At 34.4% G+C, this 16,019-nt stretch overlaps 1 protein-coding gene across 1 annotated transcript; it reads left to right on the forward strand.

Annotated features, from left to right (window-relative positions):
- The first annotated feature begins 345 nt into the window (after nt 1-345).
- Nucleotides 346-2,556, forward strand: LOC116918255 (splicing factor U2AF 35 kDa subunit). Its single transcript, XM_045170463.1, has 9 exons — nt 346-524; nt 584-671; nt 731-797; nt 862-950; nt 1,014-1,085; nt 1,147-1,280; nt 1,885-1,971; nt 2,185-2,283; nt 2,350-2,556. Exons 1-9 carry the CDS (start codon nt 481-483, stop codon nt 2,477-2,479), a joined length of 810 nt encoding a protein of 269 aa, XP_045026398.1. The 5' UTR covers nt 346-480; the 3' UTR covers nt 2,480-2,556.
- The last annotated feature ends 13,463 nt before the right edge of the window (nt 2,557-16,019 follow it).

The raw sequence follows: 16,019 nt of genomic DNA on the forward strand, positions 1-16,019 counted from the left end.
ATTTATCTTAGTCTGTTATTCACAGCCTATGATGTGTATATACTACTTCTGCAGCTGGATAGCTAGAAGTAATGTGATGCGTTACGTTATATTACGTCGTACTTCTGAAGCACAGACCAGTAAACTTTATTTAGGATGTCAAAGTGATACATTTTCGATAAAGATCAGTATTAAGTAAATTCAGGATTCGATTGTAATTCATATGCAAATCAGTTACCATTGCGGTTCAACTTACAGTTACTAACTTGCAGTAATAAACGTTGCAATATATCGAAAGATACACAATAAATCGATTTTAATGGTAATCACAATCGATGTAATTTTTAAAGTTTGCTTGCTGTTTAGCATCATTTGAGTATGGCGGCTTCGAAGTGACGTCTATGCTATTGATCCATTTATATTCAGTATTCTCAACGTACGCCAAGGGTTCACAACCTTGCCTTGGTTACATTTAGTAAGGCTTGTTTTATTTCAGAAACCATGGCGGAATATTTGGCGTCAATCTTCGGAACAGAGAAAGACAAGTAATTTGGTTTGTGCATTGATTAGTATAAAGCTGTATTAAATGTATTCATCTGCGTAGAGTCAATTGTTCTTTCTACTTCAAAATCGGCGCATGCCGGCACGGAGACCGATGCTCTCGAATTCATAACAAACCTACCTTCAGTCAGGTATTGTAGATGCATCAGTTGCCTGGAAAGTTTATTGCAAACATTTGATTTTGTTTTAGACAATCTGTCTTCAAAATTTCTATGTGAATCCACAAAATGCCACCAAAACAGCAGATGGAACTGCAGGTAAGAAATGCTCATCTGCTGATAGTTTGTGAATAATTTTTATTTTTTGCCTTTTGTTACTCAGTTCCTGGAATTGTTACCATGAGTGATGAAGAAGCACAAGAACATTTTGATAACTTCTTTGAAGATGTCTTTGCAGAGTGTGAAGATAAGGTATGAGAAGATATAGTTATTTAGTTTAAAGAAGATCATTATAATAACATTCCTCTTTAACAGTATGGGGAAATTGAAGAAATGAATGTTTGTGACAATCTTGGAGATCACCTTGTTGGTAATGTCTACATCAAGGTATTGCCCACAAGTAAAATAGACGCTATGAACAAACATTTATTGTGTCATTCTCTTTAAGTTTCGCAGAGAGGAAGATGCCGAAAAGGCTGTTAATGATTTGAACAACAGGTGGTTTGCTGGAAGGCCTGTCTACGCTGAATTAAGCCCTGTTACAGATTTCCGTGAAGCTTGCTGCCGTCAATACGAACTTGGGTGAGCATAACACTAAATATATATATATATAATATAGATATATATATATGATAGGCGCTTGTTGACTAATAAAGTTTTGCAATTTCATATACTCCTTGACCCCACATTCCTAGTTAATAAGAATTTGAACTTTTATCTTAGATGAATATTCAAGTACTAATATGATAAGAAATTTGAGTGGTACAACATATTTTACAGCCCAGCCAGTCCGACATCGGTTATTCACTAAACGCCTTCTGAAAAAAAATTGCCGTTTTATTTGTGACTGATTTTTTGTTCGTTTTCTTTTCAGCCCAGCCTTCTAGAGAAACAGTAATTTATTTATTTTTTTCTTCTTCTTCTCTTCACAGCCTCTTCGAGCTTCGTTTAGTGGTTATCGTCCAAAATTGTTTTACAGATTTCCCCCTTTTCAGATTGGCATGATTTGACACATGTTGGCTGATGAGAAAAGAAAGCTGGCAAAGCTACCGTTTGATGAAAATCAGAATCTGTCCAACCCTTCCTCCCCCTGCCCTGTTTTTGTTTATTATTTATGTGGCGATGTGAGAATGGCGGTTGGTTTACCCATGTTTTGACTGGTTGTTGGCTTTTATATTGTATGTAGAATGAAGCACAAGATGGAAGCTCTAGAAGGTGCTCGGGGTGGGAATAGAGGACGCCCCCGTGTGCCCTTCAGCAGTGCTGACCAAAGGTAGTAGACACATCCAGAAAATGTGTTAAGTTTACTTCGAAATTCATCTACTATTACTTTAACGTCCTATTGATTTCACGAGTAACCAACTAACTAAAGTTCATCTAAACTCTATGACTTACCCACTTCACTTTTTTCAATTATGTCAATTAAATAACTATCTTGTTTCCGTTATTTTCAGTTATCATAATAATCTTTATTATTTGTGTATAGTGAATGTACCCGAAGTGGTTTTTGCAATTTCATGCATCTGAAGCCAATTTCCCGTGAGCTCCGGCGTGAACTCTATGGGCGCAAACGCAAAGGAAGGAGGTACCCGAACTTTTTCAATCTTTGCAATGTTGCTTTGATAAACAGCAAAACATTTTATATTTAAAGTTCTAGCCGCGACAGAGGTGGCTCTGGTGGACCTGGTGGACCTGGTGGTCCTCGATCTTCACGACCTGATCGTCGCCGTTCACGTTCCCGTGAACGCGTTGACCGTCGAGATCGCTCAGGGCGTTATTGATTCCTTCTCTTGTATTTCCGATTTCAATCTCGAGCGTATTGTAATGCCACTGAAAAATAAAATACTTCAATCTCTTGGTTGATTGTGCTTGGTTGCGTCTTTCAGGTTATGTAAAGCCACTGTAATAACTGTATCTGCTTTGAGTATCATTCTAATGTTGAATGAACAGGGAATTGAAGAAATGCTTTCTGTTTAAACGAGCACATTCAGTCCCGGCAGGCCGTTCGAGGGGTCGATTCCTGCCTGAGCTCCGTTTTGAAGAACAATGGGCAGCTCTAGGACTCTGCCCTCTAAGTTTCTCCCAGGTCTGCTTAATTTTATTAATTTGTTTTAAAACTTGAGTGAGATTGTTTATTTAATTACTTTTCCGAATATACACAACCCAACATGGTATCACCCATGAGAGGAACACTCCTAGGTTTCATTGTTTCTCGACCTTACGTTACAGTTCAAATCGATTGGCCGGGTATAAGTATTTGATTTTATAACAAAAGGCGACGCTTCGTGATCAGTTTTCCCAGGCTCGGTTGACAGTTCAGCTGTTGATTTCATCCATCATGAGGTATAACAATATCAAATCAACAAATTATTACCCATCACGGATGACATACGTAACACCAGCAGCTATACGGAGAAGAAAATCCCCGCGGCCGTGATATTCCACGGTAAGCAGCCCAAGCAAGAATTACAACGAAACCAACCTGAGTTTGACGAATATGGCCGAAAAAATTCAGCAAGCTCCTTCACTAAGAAGCAAAAAAGACTTTGGGGGACCGAACACTGCCGACCAGTGTACCACATTTTGTTGTAAAAGCATTGTATTAATGTATAGGGCTGTTCGACATCTTTTTTAAGATTTGTTGAAATCGTGAAACGCAGCAACTCATGTATTTTTTCGTCTGCTACGAGTGACTTGTGTAGTTCTGCGAAATATAAATTTTTTAAAAAAACAGTGATAGAAAAGGGGGTTGTTTTGAAGTTCTGATGTGTTTTCTTTATATATTAGTTCGTTATAGTGTATGCAGTGGCCAGTGGACTTAGTATTGAGGCCAAAACACGTTATTTGGAAAAGTTACAAATGTTTAACAGTGATTGTCCATATTGTATTCCTAATTCTCTGTGGAAACACGGTTTAGACTGTTGTCCAATTGTTCCAAAAATTGCTCCCTCAGATATATCAGAACTTCAAAACAACCCCCTTTTCTATCACTGTTTTTTTAAAAAATAAATATTTCGCAGAACTACACAAGTCACTCGTAGCAGACGAAAAAATACATGAGTTGCTGCGTTTCACGATTTCAACAAATCTTAAAAAAGATGTCGAACAGCCCTATAGCAGAGTAATAGAATACTGGTGTAGCCACGCTTATGGCGGGCCCTCCCATTGCCTTTTTGGCCTGAAAGTCTTTCTGGCTCGTAACGAAAGCGCCACAGCGGCTGTGTTGTGAACTTGTGATGTATTAAGTTTTCGCTATGTTTTCGTTCGTTTTCGTCGTCTGTACTTCAGAAAGTAAACAAAAAGTGGCTTAATTAATTAGTGTGAAAAAAGTAAAAGTAGTAGTAGAAAAATAACAACCCTTAAAACTCAATTCATAGATGGCAGTTACGGTTACGAGACACTTAAATCGATATCTTGCCTCATTTTCTCACAATCGATACGCGAAACTTGCAGCAACTTTTGGGAAAAAATCCGAGAGGGGGAGTTAACATGGCCGTGGCTACACCAGTATTCTATTACTCTGCCTATAGTGTAGAGTATTTTACAAGATTATGGGGAAAGCGTGATGCTGGCGCTCCAGCACTACCGCTCCATTTTTAACGTCGATTAAAAAAACTAAAAGCCTCAGGTGAAAAAGAACTTGCTTATCGTTATTATCGTTAAAACGCTGATTTTGATAGTAGTATAAGCAGAGATAAGGAGATGGCTCACTCCACGTAAAGCCCAGCAGTCGACATTTTCCCTCCTCCCCCTCTCTAGCAGACGAATTCGACTGCGCTGCTCCTTTCGGCCAGCTCCGGAATCATGGCTGTACTTGGCGGTAAGGACGGTATGGTTTAAAACGTGAAGGGGGAGCGCTACTGGAAAATCCTTCCCCCCAAGTACAGCCATGATTCCGGAGCTGGCCGAAAGGAGAAGCCGCCAAAAAATTTTTCTTAAGGGGGGGGGGGGGAGAAAAAAAGGGTGGGGGGTTTGGTGGGGGGGGGAATCTCCTTTTTTTTTAAAAAAAGTTTTCCCGTGGGATGAGTAATTAACGAAATTTACGTAACAAAAGTGCAATTGGCACAACAACTTTTATCTTCCGTTTTCTACCTAAATTTAAAAAACTAGAAGTGCTAGGCAAAAATAAACCTGATTTTCGGAATTCTCGTTCAATTTTGAGTGGAAATCATGTATTTTTAACTAAATCTAGAATTTAGCCAAAATTGAAAAAGTGGGAAGGGTATAGCCTTCCCACTTTTGTCAAAATCTGCAAAAACGGACATCTCTTGGAATTCAATAAAAATTACACTGTATGCACAAAATTGAACGCTGATTTTGATAGTATTATAAGTTTTCCCGTGGGCTGAGTAATTAACGAAATTTACGTAACAAATTGGCGCAACAACTTTTATCTTCCGTTTTCTACCTAAATTTAAAAAACTAGAAGTGCTAGGCAAAAATAAACCTGATTTTCGGAATTCTCGTTCAATTTTGAGTGGAAATCATGTATTTTTAACTAAATCTAGAATTTAGCCAAAATTGAAAAAGTGGGAAGGGTATAGCCTTCCCACTTTTGTCAAAATCTGCAAAAACGGACATCTCTTGGAATTCAATAAAAATTACACTGTATGCACAAAATTGAACGCTGATTTTGATAGTATTATAAGTTTTCCCGTGGGCTTAGTAATTAACGAAATTTACGTAACAAATTGGAGCAACAACTTTTATCTTCCGTTTTCTACCTAAATTTAAAACACTAGAAGTGCTAGGCAAAAATAAACCTGATTTTCGGAATTCTCGTTCAATTTTGAGTGGAAATCATGTATTTTTAACTAAATCTAGAATTTAGCCAAAATTGAAAAAGTGGGAAGGGTATAGCCTTCCCACTTTTGTCAAAATCTGCAAAAACGGACATCTCTTGGAATTCAATAAAAATTACACTGTATGCACAAAATTGAACGCTTATTTTGATAGTAGTATAAGTTTTCCCGTTGGCTGAGTAATTAACGAAATTTACGTAACAAATTGGCGCAACAACTTTTATCTTCCGTTTTCTACCTAAATTAAAAAAACTAGAAGTGCTAGGCAAAAATAAACCTGATTTTCGGAATTCTCGTTCAATTTTGAGTGGAAATCATGTATTTTTAACTAAATCTAGAATTTAGCCAAAATTGAAAAAGTGGGAAGGGTATAGCCTTCCCACTTTTGTCAAAATCTGCAAAAACGGACATCTCTTGGAATTCAATAAAAATTACACTGTATGCACAAAATTGAACGCTGATTTTGATAGTATTATAAGTTTTCCCGTGGGCTGAGTAATTAACGAAATTTACGTAACAAATTGGCGCAACAACTTTTATCTTCCGTTTTCTACCTAAATTTAAAAAACTAGAAGTGCTAGGCAAAAATAAACCTGATTTTCGGAATTCTCGTTCAATTTTGAGTGGAAATCATGTATTTTTAACTAAATCTAGAATTTAGCCAAAATTGAAAAAGTGGGAAGGGTATAGCCTTCCCACTTTTGTCAAAATCTGCAAAAACGGACATCTCTTGGAATTCAATAAAAATTACACTGTATGCACAAAATTGAACGCTGATTTTGATAGTAGTATAAGTTTTCCCGTGGGCTGAGTAATTAACGAAATTTACGTAACAAATTGGCGCAACAACTTTTATCTTCCGTTTTCTACCTAAATTTAAAAAACTAGAAGTGCTAGGCAAAAATAAACCTGATTTTCGGAATTCTTGTTCAATTTTGAGTGGAAATCATGTATTTTTAACTAAATCTAGAATTTAGCCAAAATTGAAAAAGTGGGAAGGGTATAGCCTTCCCACTTTTGTCAAAATCTGCAAAAACGGACATCTCTTGGAATTCAATAAAAATTACACTGTATGCACAAAATTGAACGCTTATTTTGATAGTAGTATAAGTTTTCCCGTGGGCTGAGTAATTAACGAAATTTACGTAACAAATTGGCGCAACAACTTTTATCTTCCGTTTTCTACCTAAATTTAAAAAACTAGAAGTGCTAGGCAAAAATAAACCTGATTTTCGGAATTCTCGTTCAATTTTGAGTGGAAATCATGTATTTTTAACTAAATCTAGAATTTAGCCAAAATTGAAAAAGTGGGAAGGGTATAGCCTTCCCACTTTTGTCAAAATCTGCAAAAACGGACATCTCTTGGAATTCAATAAAAATTACACTGTATGCACAAAATTGAACGCTGATTTTGATAGTATTATAAGTTTTCCCGTGGGCTTAGTAATTAACGAAATTTACGTAACAAATTGGCGCAACAACTTTTATCTTCCGTTTTCTACCTAAATTTAAAAAACTAGAAGTGCTAGGCAAAAATAAACCTGATTTTCGGAATTCTCGTTCAATTTTGAGTGGAAATCATGTATTTTTAACTAAATCTAGAATTTAGCCAAAATTGAAAAAGTGGGAAGGGTATAGCCTTCCCACTTTTGTCAAAATCTGCAAAAACGGACATCTCTTGGAATTCAATAAAAATTACACTGTATGCACAAAATTGAACGCTTATTTTGATAGTAGTATAAGTTTTCCCGTGGGCTGAGTAATTAACGAAATTTACGTAACAAATTGGCGCAACAACTTTTATCTTCCGTTTTCTACCTAAATTTAAAAAAACTAGAAGTGCTAGGCAAAAATAAACCTGATTTTCGGAATTCTCGTTCAATTTTGAGTGGAAATCATGTATTTTTAACTAAATCTAGAATTTAGCCAAAATTGAAAAAGTGGGAAGGGTATAGCCTTCCCACTTTTGTCAAAATCTGCAAAAACGGACATCTCTTGGAATTCAATAAAAATTACACTGTATGCACAAAATTGAACGCTGATTTTGATAGTATTATAAGTTTTCCCGTGGGCTGAGTAATTAACGAAATTTACGTAACAAATTGGCGCAACAACTTTTATCTTCCGTTTTCTACCTAAATTTAAAAAACTAGAAGTGCTAGGCAAAAATAAACCTGATTTTCGGAATTCTCGTTCAATTTTGAGTGGAAATCATGTATTTTTAACTAAATCTAGAATTTAGCCAAAATTGAAAAAGTGGGAAGGGTATAGCCTTCCCACTTTTGTCAAAATCTGCAAAAACGGACATCTCTTGGAATTCAATAAAAATTACACTGTATGCACAAAATTGAACGCTTATTTTGATAGTAGTATAAGTTTTCCCGTGGGCTGAGTAATTAACGAAATTTACGTAACAAATTGGCGCAACAACTTTTATCTTCCGTTTTCTACCTAAATTTAAAAAACTAGAAGTGCTAGGCAAAAATAAACCTGATTTTCGGAATTCTCGTTCAATTTTGAGTGGAAATCATGTATTTTTAACTAAATCTAGAATTTAGCCAAAATTGAAAAAGTGGGAAGGGTATAGCCTTCCCACTTTTGTCAAAATCTGCAAAAACGGACATCTCTTGGAATTCAATAAAAATTACACTGTATGCACAAAATTGAACGCTGATTTTGATAGTAGTATAAGTTTTCCCGTGGGCTGAGTAATTAACGAAATTTACGTAACAAATTGGCGCAACAACTTTTATCTTCCGTTTTCTACCTAAATTTAAAAAACTAGAAGTGCTAGGCAAAAATAAACCTGATTTTCGGAATTCACGTTCAATTTTGAGTGGAAATCATGTATTTTTAACTAAATCTAGAATTTAGCCAAAATTGAAAAAGTGGGAAGGGTATAGCCTTCCCACTTTTGTCAAAATCTGCAAAAACGGACATCTCTTGGAATTCAATAAAAATTACACTGTATGCACAAAATTGAACGCTGATTTTGATAGTATTATAAGTTTTCCCGTGGGCTGAGTAATTAACGAAATTTACGTAACAAATTGGCGCAACAACTTTTATCTTCCGTTTTCTACCTAAATTTAAAAAACTAGAAGTGCTAGGCAAAAATAAACCTGATTTTCGGAATTCTCGTTCAATTTTGAGTGGAAATCATGTATTTTTAACTAAATCTAGAATTTAGCCAAAATTGAAAAAGTGGGAAGGGTATAGCCTTCCCACTTTTGTCAAAATCTGCAAAAACGGACATCTCTTGGAATTCAATAAAAATTACACTGTATGCACAAAATTGAACGCTTATTTTGATAGTAGTATAAGTTTTCCCGTTGGCTGAGTAATTAACGAAATTTACGTAACAAATTGGCGCAACAACTTTTATCTTCCGTTTTCTACCTAAATTTAAAAAAACTAGAAGTGCTAGGCAAAAATAAACCTGATTTTCGGAATTCTCGTTCAATTTTGAGTGGAAATCATGTATTTTTAACTAAATCTAGAATTTAGCCAAAAATGAAAAAGTGGGAAGGGTATAGCCTTCCCACTTTTGTCAAAATCTGCAAAAACGGACATCTCTTGGAATTCAATAAAAATTACACTGTATGCACAAAATTGAACGCTGATTTTGATAGTATTATAAGTTTTCCCGTGGGCTGAGTAATTAACGAAATTTACGTAACAAATTGGCGCAACAACTTTTATCTTCCGTTTTCTACCTAAATTTAAAAAACTAGAAGTGCTAGGCAAAAATAAACCTGATTTTCGGAATTCTCGTTCAATTTTGAGTGGAAATCATGTATTTTTAACTAAATCTAGAATTTAGCCAAAATTGAAAAAGTGGGAAGGGTATAGCCTTCCCACTTTTGTCAAAATCTGCAAAAACGGACATCTCTTGGAATTCAATAAAAATTACACTGTATGCACAAAATTGAACGCTGATTTTGATAGTAGTATAAGTTTTCCCGTGGGCTGAGTAATTAACGAAATTTACGTAACAAATTGGCGCAACAACTTTTATCTTCCGTTTTCTACCTAAATTTAAAAAACTAGAAGTGCTAGGCAAAAATAAACCTGATTTTCGGAATTCTCGTTCAATTTTGAGTGGAAATCATGTATTTTTAACTAAATCTAGAATTTAGCCAAAATTGAAAAAGTGGGAAGGGTATAGCCTTCCCACTTTTGTCAAAATCTGCAAAAACGGACATCTCTTGGAATTCAATAAAAATTACACTGTATGCACAAAATTGAACGCTGATTTTGATAGTAGTATAAGTTTTCCCGTGGGCTGAGTAATTAACGAAATTTACGTAACAAATTGGCGCAACAACTTTTATCTTCCGTTTTCTACCTAAATTTAAAAAACTAGAAGTGCTAGGCAAAAATAAACCTGATTTTCGGAATTCTCGTTCAATTTTGAGTGGAAATCATGTATTTTTAACTAAATCTAGAATTTAGCCAAAATTGAAAAAGTGGGAAGGGTATAGCCTTCCCACTTTTGTCAAAATCTGCAAAAACGGACATCTCTTGGAATTCAATAAAAATTACACTGTATGCACAAAATTGAACGCTGATTTTGATAGTAGTATAAGTTTTCCCGTGGGCTGAGTAATTAACGAAATTTACGTAACAAATTGGCGCAACAACTTTTATCTTCCGTTTTCTACCTAAATTTAAAAAACTAGAAGTGCTAGGCAAAAATAAACCTGATTTTCGGAATTCTCGTTCAATTTTGAGTGGAAATCATGTATTTTTAACTAAATCTAGAATTTAGCCAAAATTGAAAAAGTGGGAAGGGTATAGCCTTCCCACTTTTGTCAAAATCTGCAAAAACGGACATCTCTTGGAATTCAATAAAAATTACACTGTATGCACAAAATTGAACGCTGATTTTGATAGTAGTATAAGTTTTCCCGTGGGCTGAGTAATTAACGAAATTTACGTAACAAATTGGCGCAACAACTTTTATCTTCCGTTTTCTACCTAAATTTAAAAAACTAGAAGTGCTAGGCAAAAATAAACCTGATTTTCGGAATTCTCGTTCAATTTTGAGTGGAAATCATGTATTTTTAACTAAATCTAGAATTTAGCCAAAATTGAAAAAGTGGGAAGGGTATAGCCTTCCCACTTTTGTCAAAATCTGCAAAAACGGACATCTCTTGGAATTCAATAAAAATTACACTGTATGCACAAAATTGAACGCTGATTTTGATAGTAGTATAAGTTTTCCCGTGGGCTGAGTAATTAACGAAATTTACGTAACAAATTGGCGCAACAACTTTTATCTTCCGTTTTCTACCTAAATTTAAAAAACTAGAAGTGCTAGGCAAAAATAAACCTGATTTTCGGAATTCTCGTTCAATTTTGAGTGGAAATCATGTATTTTTAACTAAATCTAGAATTTAGCCAAAATTGAAAAAGTGGGAAGGGTATAGCCTTCCCACTTTTGTCAAAATCTGCAAAAACGGACATCTCTTGGAATTCAATAAAAATTACACTGTATGCACAAAATTGAACGCTGATTTTGATAGTATTATAAGTTTTCCCGTGGGCTGAGTAATTAACGAAATTTACGTAACAAATTGGCGCAACAACTTTTATCTTCCGTTTTCTACCTAAATTTAAAAAACTAGAAGTGCTAGGCAAAAATAAACCTGTTTTTCGGAATTCTCGTTCAATTTTGAGTGGAAATCATGTATTTTTAACTAAATCTAGAATTTAGCCAAAATTGAAAAAGTGGGAAGGGTATAGCCTTCCCTTCCCACTTTTGTCAAAATCTGCAAAAACGGACATCTCTTGGAATTCAATAAAAATTACACTGTATGCACAAAATTGAACGCTGATTTTGATAGTATTATAAGTTTTCCCGTGGGCTGAGTAATTAACGAAATTTACGTAACAAATTGGCGCAACAACTTTTATCTTCCGTTTTCTACCTAAATTTAAAAAACTAGAAGTGCTAGGCAAAAATAAACCTGTTTTTCGGAATTCTCGTTCAATTTTGAGTGGAAATCATGTATTTTTAACTAAATCTAGAATTTAGCCAAAATTGAAAAAGTGGGAAGGATATTGTATAGCCTTCCACTTTTTTTAAAATTCTGCAAAAACGGACATCTCTTGGAATTCAAAAAAAAATTATCACTGTATGCACAAAATTGAACGCTGATTTTGATAGTAGTATAAGTTTTCCCGTGGGCTGAGTAATTAACGAAATTTACGTAACAAATTGGCGCAACAACTTTTATCTTCCGTTTTCTACCTAAATTTAAAAAACTAGAAGTGCTAGGCAAAAATAAACCTGTTTTTCGGAATTCTCGTTCAATTTTGAGTGGAAATCATGTATTTTTAACTAAATCTAGAATTTAGCCAAATTGAAAAAGTGGGAAGGGTATAGCCTTCCCACTTTTGTCAAAATCTGCAAAAACGGACATCTCTTGGAATTCAATAAAAATTACACTGTATGCACAAAATTGAACGCTGATTTTGATAGTAGTATAAGTTTTCCCGTGGGCTGAGTAATTAACGAAATTTACGTAACAAATTGGCGCAACAACTTTTATCTTCCGTTTTCTACCTAAATTTAAAAAACTAGAAGTGCTAGGCAAAAATAAACCTGTTTTTCGGAATTCTCGTTCAATTTTGAGTGGAAATCATGTATTTTTAACTAAATCTAGAATTTAGCCAAAATTGAAAAAGTGGGAAGGGTATAGCCTTCCCACTTTTGTCAAAATCTGCAAAAACGGACATCTCTTGGAATTCAATAAAAATTACACTGTATGCACAAAATTGAACGCTGATTTTGATAGTAGTATAAGTTTTCCCGTGGGCTGAGTAATTAACGAAATTTACGTAACAAATTGGCGCAACAACTTTTATCTTCCGTTTTCTACCTAAATTTAAAAAACTAGAAGTGCTAGGCAAAAATAAACCTGATTTTCGGAATTCTCGTTCAATTTTGAGTGGAAATCATGTATTTTTAACTAAATCTAGAATTTAGCCAAAATTGAAAAAGTGGGAAGGGTATAGCCTTCCCACTTTTGTCAAAATCTGCAAAAACGGACATCTCTTGGAATTCAATAAAAATTACACTGTATGCACAAAATTGAACGCTGATTTTGATAGTAGTATAAGTTTTCCCGTGGGCTGAGTAATTAACGAAATTTACGTAACAAATTGGCGCAACAACTTTTATCTTCCGTTTTCTACCTAAATTTAAAAAACTAGAAGTGCTAGGCAAAAATAAACCTGATTTTCGGAATTCTCGTTCAATTTTGAGTGGAAATCATGTATTTTTAACTAAATCTAGAATTTAGCCAAAATTGAAAAAGTGGGAAGGGTATAGCCTTCCCACTTTTGTCAAAATCTGCAAAAACGGACATCTCTTGGAATTCAATAAAAATTACACTGTATGCACAAAATTGAACGCTGATTTTGATAGTAGTATAAGTTTTCCCGTGGGCTGAGTAATTAACGAAATTTACGTAACAAATTGGCGCAACAACTTTTATCTTCCGTTTTCTACCTAAATTTAAAAAACTAGAAGTGCTAGGCAAAAATAAACCTGATTTTCGGAATTCTCGTTCAATTTTGAGTGGAAATCATGTATTTTTAACTAAATCTAGAATTTGGCCAAAATTGAAAAAGTGGGAAGGGTATAGCCTTCCCACTTTTGTCAAAATCTGCAAAAACGGACATCTCTTGGAATTCAATAAAAATTACACTGTATGCACAAAATTGAACGCTGATTTTGATAGTAGTATAAGTTTTCCCGTGGGCTGAGTAATTAACGAAATTTACGTAACAAATTGGCGCAACAACTTTTTATCTTCCGTTTTCTACCTAAATTTAAAAAACTAGAAGTGCTAGGCAAAAATAAACCTGTTTTTCGGAATTCTCGTTCAATTTTGAGTGGAAATCATGTATTTTTAACTAAATCTAGAATTTAGCCAAAATTGAAAAAGTGGGAAGGGTATAAGCCTTCCCACTTTTGTCAAAATCTGCAAAAACGGACATCTCTTGGAATTCAATAAAAAAATTACACTGTATGCACAAAATTGAACGCTGATTTTGATAGTATGTATAAGTTTTCTCCGTGGGCTGAGTAATTAACGAAATTTACGTAACAAATTGGCGCAACAACTTTTATCTTCCGTTTTCTACCTAAATTTAAAAAACTAGAAGTGCTAGGCAAAAATAAACCTGATTTTCGGAATTCTCGTTCAATTTTGAGTGGAAATCATGTATTTTTAACTAAATCTAGAATTTAGCCAAAATTGAAAAAGTGGGAAGGGTATAGCCTTCCCACTTTTGTCAAAATCTGCAAAAACGGACATCTCTTGGAATTCAATAAAAATTACACTGTATGCACAAAATTGAACGCTGATTTTGATAGTATTATAAGTTTTCCCGTGGGCTGAGTAATTAACGAAATTTACGTAACAAATTGGCGCAACAACTTTTATCTTCCGTTTTCTACCTAAATTTAAAAAACTAGAAGTGCTAGGCAAAAATAAACCTGATTTTCGGAATTCTCGTTCAATTTTGAGTGGAAATCATGTATTTTTAACTAAATCTAGAATTTAGCCAAAATTGAAAAAGTGGGAAGGGTATAGCCTTCCCACTTTTGTCAAAATCTGCAAAAACGGACATCTCTTGGAATTCAATAAAAATTACACTGTATGCACAAAATTGAACGCTGATTTTGATAGTATTATAAGTTTTCCCGTGGGCTGAGTAATTAACGAAATTTACGTAACAAATTGGCGCAACAACTTTTATCTTCCGTTTTCTACCTAAATTTAAAAAACTAGAAGTGCTAGGCAAAAATAAACCTGATTTTCGGAATTCTCGTTCAATTTTGAGTGGAAATCATGTATTTTTAACTAAATCTAGAATTTAGCCAAAATTGAAAAGGGGTGGGAAGGGTATAGCTTCCCACTTTTGTCAACAAATCTGCAAAAACGGACATCTCTTGGAATTCAATAAAAATTACACTGTATGCACAAATTGAACGCTGATTTTGATAGTATTATAAGTTTTCCCGTGGGCTGAGTAATTAACGAAATTTACGTAACAAATTGGCGCAACAACTTTTATCTTCCGTTTTCTACCTAAATTTAAAAACTAGTGAAGTGCTAGGCAAAAATAAACCTGATTTTCGGAATTCTCGTTCAATTTTGAGTGGAAATCATGTATTTTTAACTAAATCTAGAATTTAGCTAAAATTGAAAAAGTGGGGAAGGGTATAGCCTTCCCACTTTTGTCAAAATCTGCAAAAACGGACATCTCTTGGAATTCAATAAAAATTACACTGTATGCACAAAATTGAACGCTGATTTTGATAGTAGTATAAGTTTTCCCGTGGGCTGAGTAATTAACGAAATTTACGTAACAAATTGGCGCAACAACTTTTATCTTCCGTTTTCTACCTAAATTTAAAAAACTAGAAGTGCTAGGCAAAAATAAACCTGATTTTCGGAATTCTCGTTCAATTTTGAGTGGAAATCATGTATTTTTAACTAAATCTAGAATTTAGCCAAAATTGAAAAAGTGGGAAGGGTATAGCCTTCCCACTTTTGTCAAAATCTGCAAAAACGGACATCTCTTGGAATTCAATAAAAATTACACTGTATGCACAAAATTGAACGCTGATTTTGATAGTAGTATAAGTTTTCCCGTGGGCTGAGTAATTAACGAAATTTACGTAACAAATTGGCGCAACAACTTTTATCTTCCGTTTTCTACCTAAATTTAAAAAACTAGAAGTGCTAGGCAAAAATAAACCTGATTTTCGGAATTCTCGTTCAATTTTGAGTGGAAATCATGTATTTTTAACTAAATCTAGAATTTAGCCAAAATTGAAAAAGTGGGAAGGGTATACTGTAGCCTTCCCACTTTTGTCAAAATCTGCAAAAACGGACATCTCTTGGAATTCAATAAAAATTACACTGTCTGCACAAAATTGAACGCTGATTTTGATAGTAGTATAAGTTTTCCCGTGGGCTGAGTAATTAACGAAATTTACGTAACAAATTGGCGCAACAACTTTTATCTTCCGTTTTCTACCTAAATATTAAAAAACTAGAAGTGCTAGGCAAAAATAAACCTGATTTTCGGAATTCTCGTTCAATTTTGAGTGGAAATCATGTATTTTTAACTAAATCTAGAATTTAGCCAAAATTGAAAAAGTGGGAAGGGTATAGCCTTCCCACTTTTGTCAAAATCTGCAAAAACGGACATCTCTTGGAATTCAATAAAAATTACACTGTATGCACAAAATTGAACGCTGATTTTGATAGTAGTATAAGTTTTCCCGTGGGCTGAGTAATTAACGAAATTTACGTAACAAATTGGCGCAACAACTTTTATCTTCCGTTTTCTACCTAAATTTAAAAAACTAGAAGTGCTAGGCAAAAAATAAACCTGATTTTCGGAATTCTCGTTCAATTTTGAGTGGAAATCATGTATTTTTAACTAAATCTAGAATTTAGCCAAAATTGAAAAAGTGGGAAGGGTATGTGGT

The sequence above is a fragment of the Daphnia magna genome, linkage group LG3, assembly GCF_020631705.1.
Source record: "Daphnia magna isolate NIES linkage group LG3, ASM2063170v1.1, whole genome shotgun sequence".
NCBI classification, from domain to species: domain Eukaryota; kingdom Metazoa; phylum Arthropoda; class Branchiopoda; order Diplostraca; family Daphniidae; genus Daphnia; species Daphnia magna.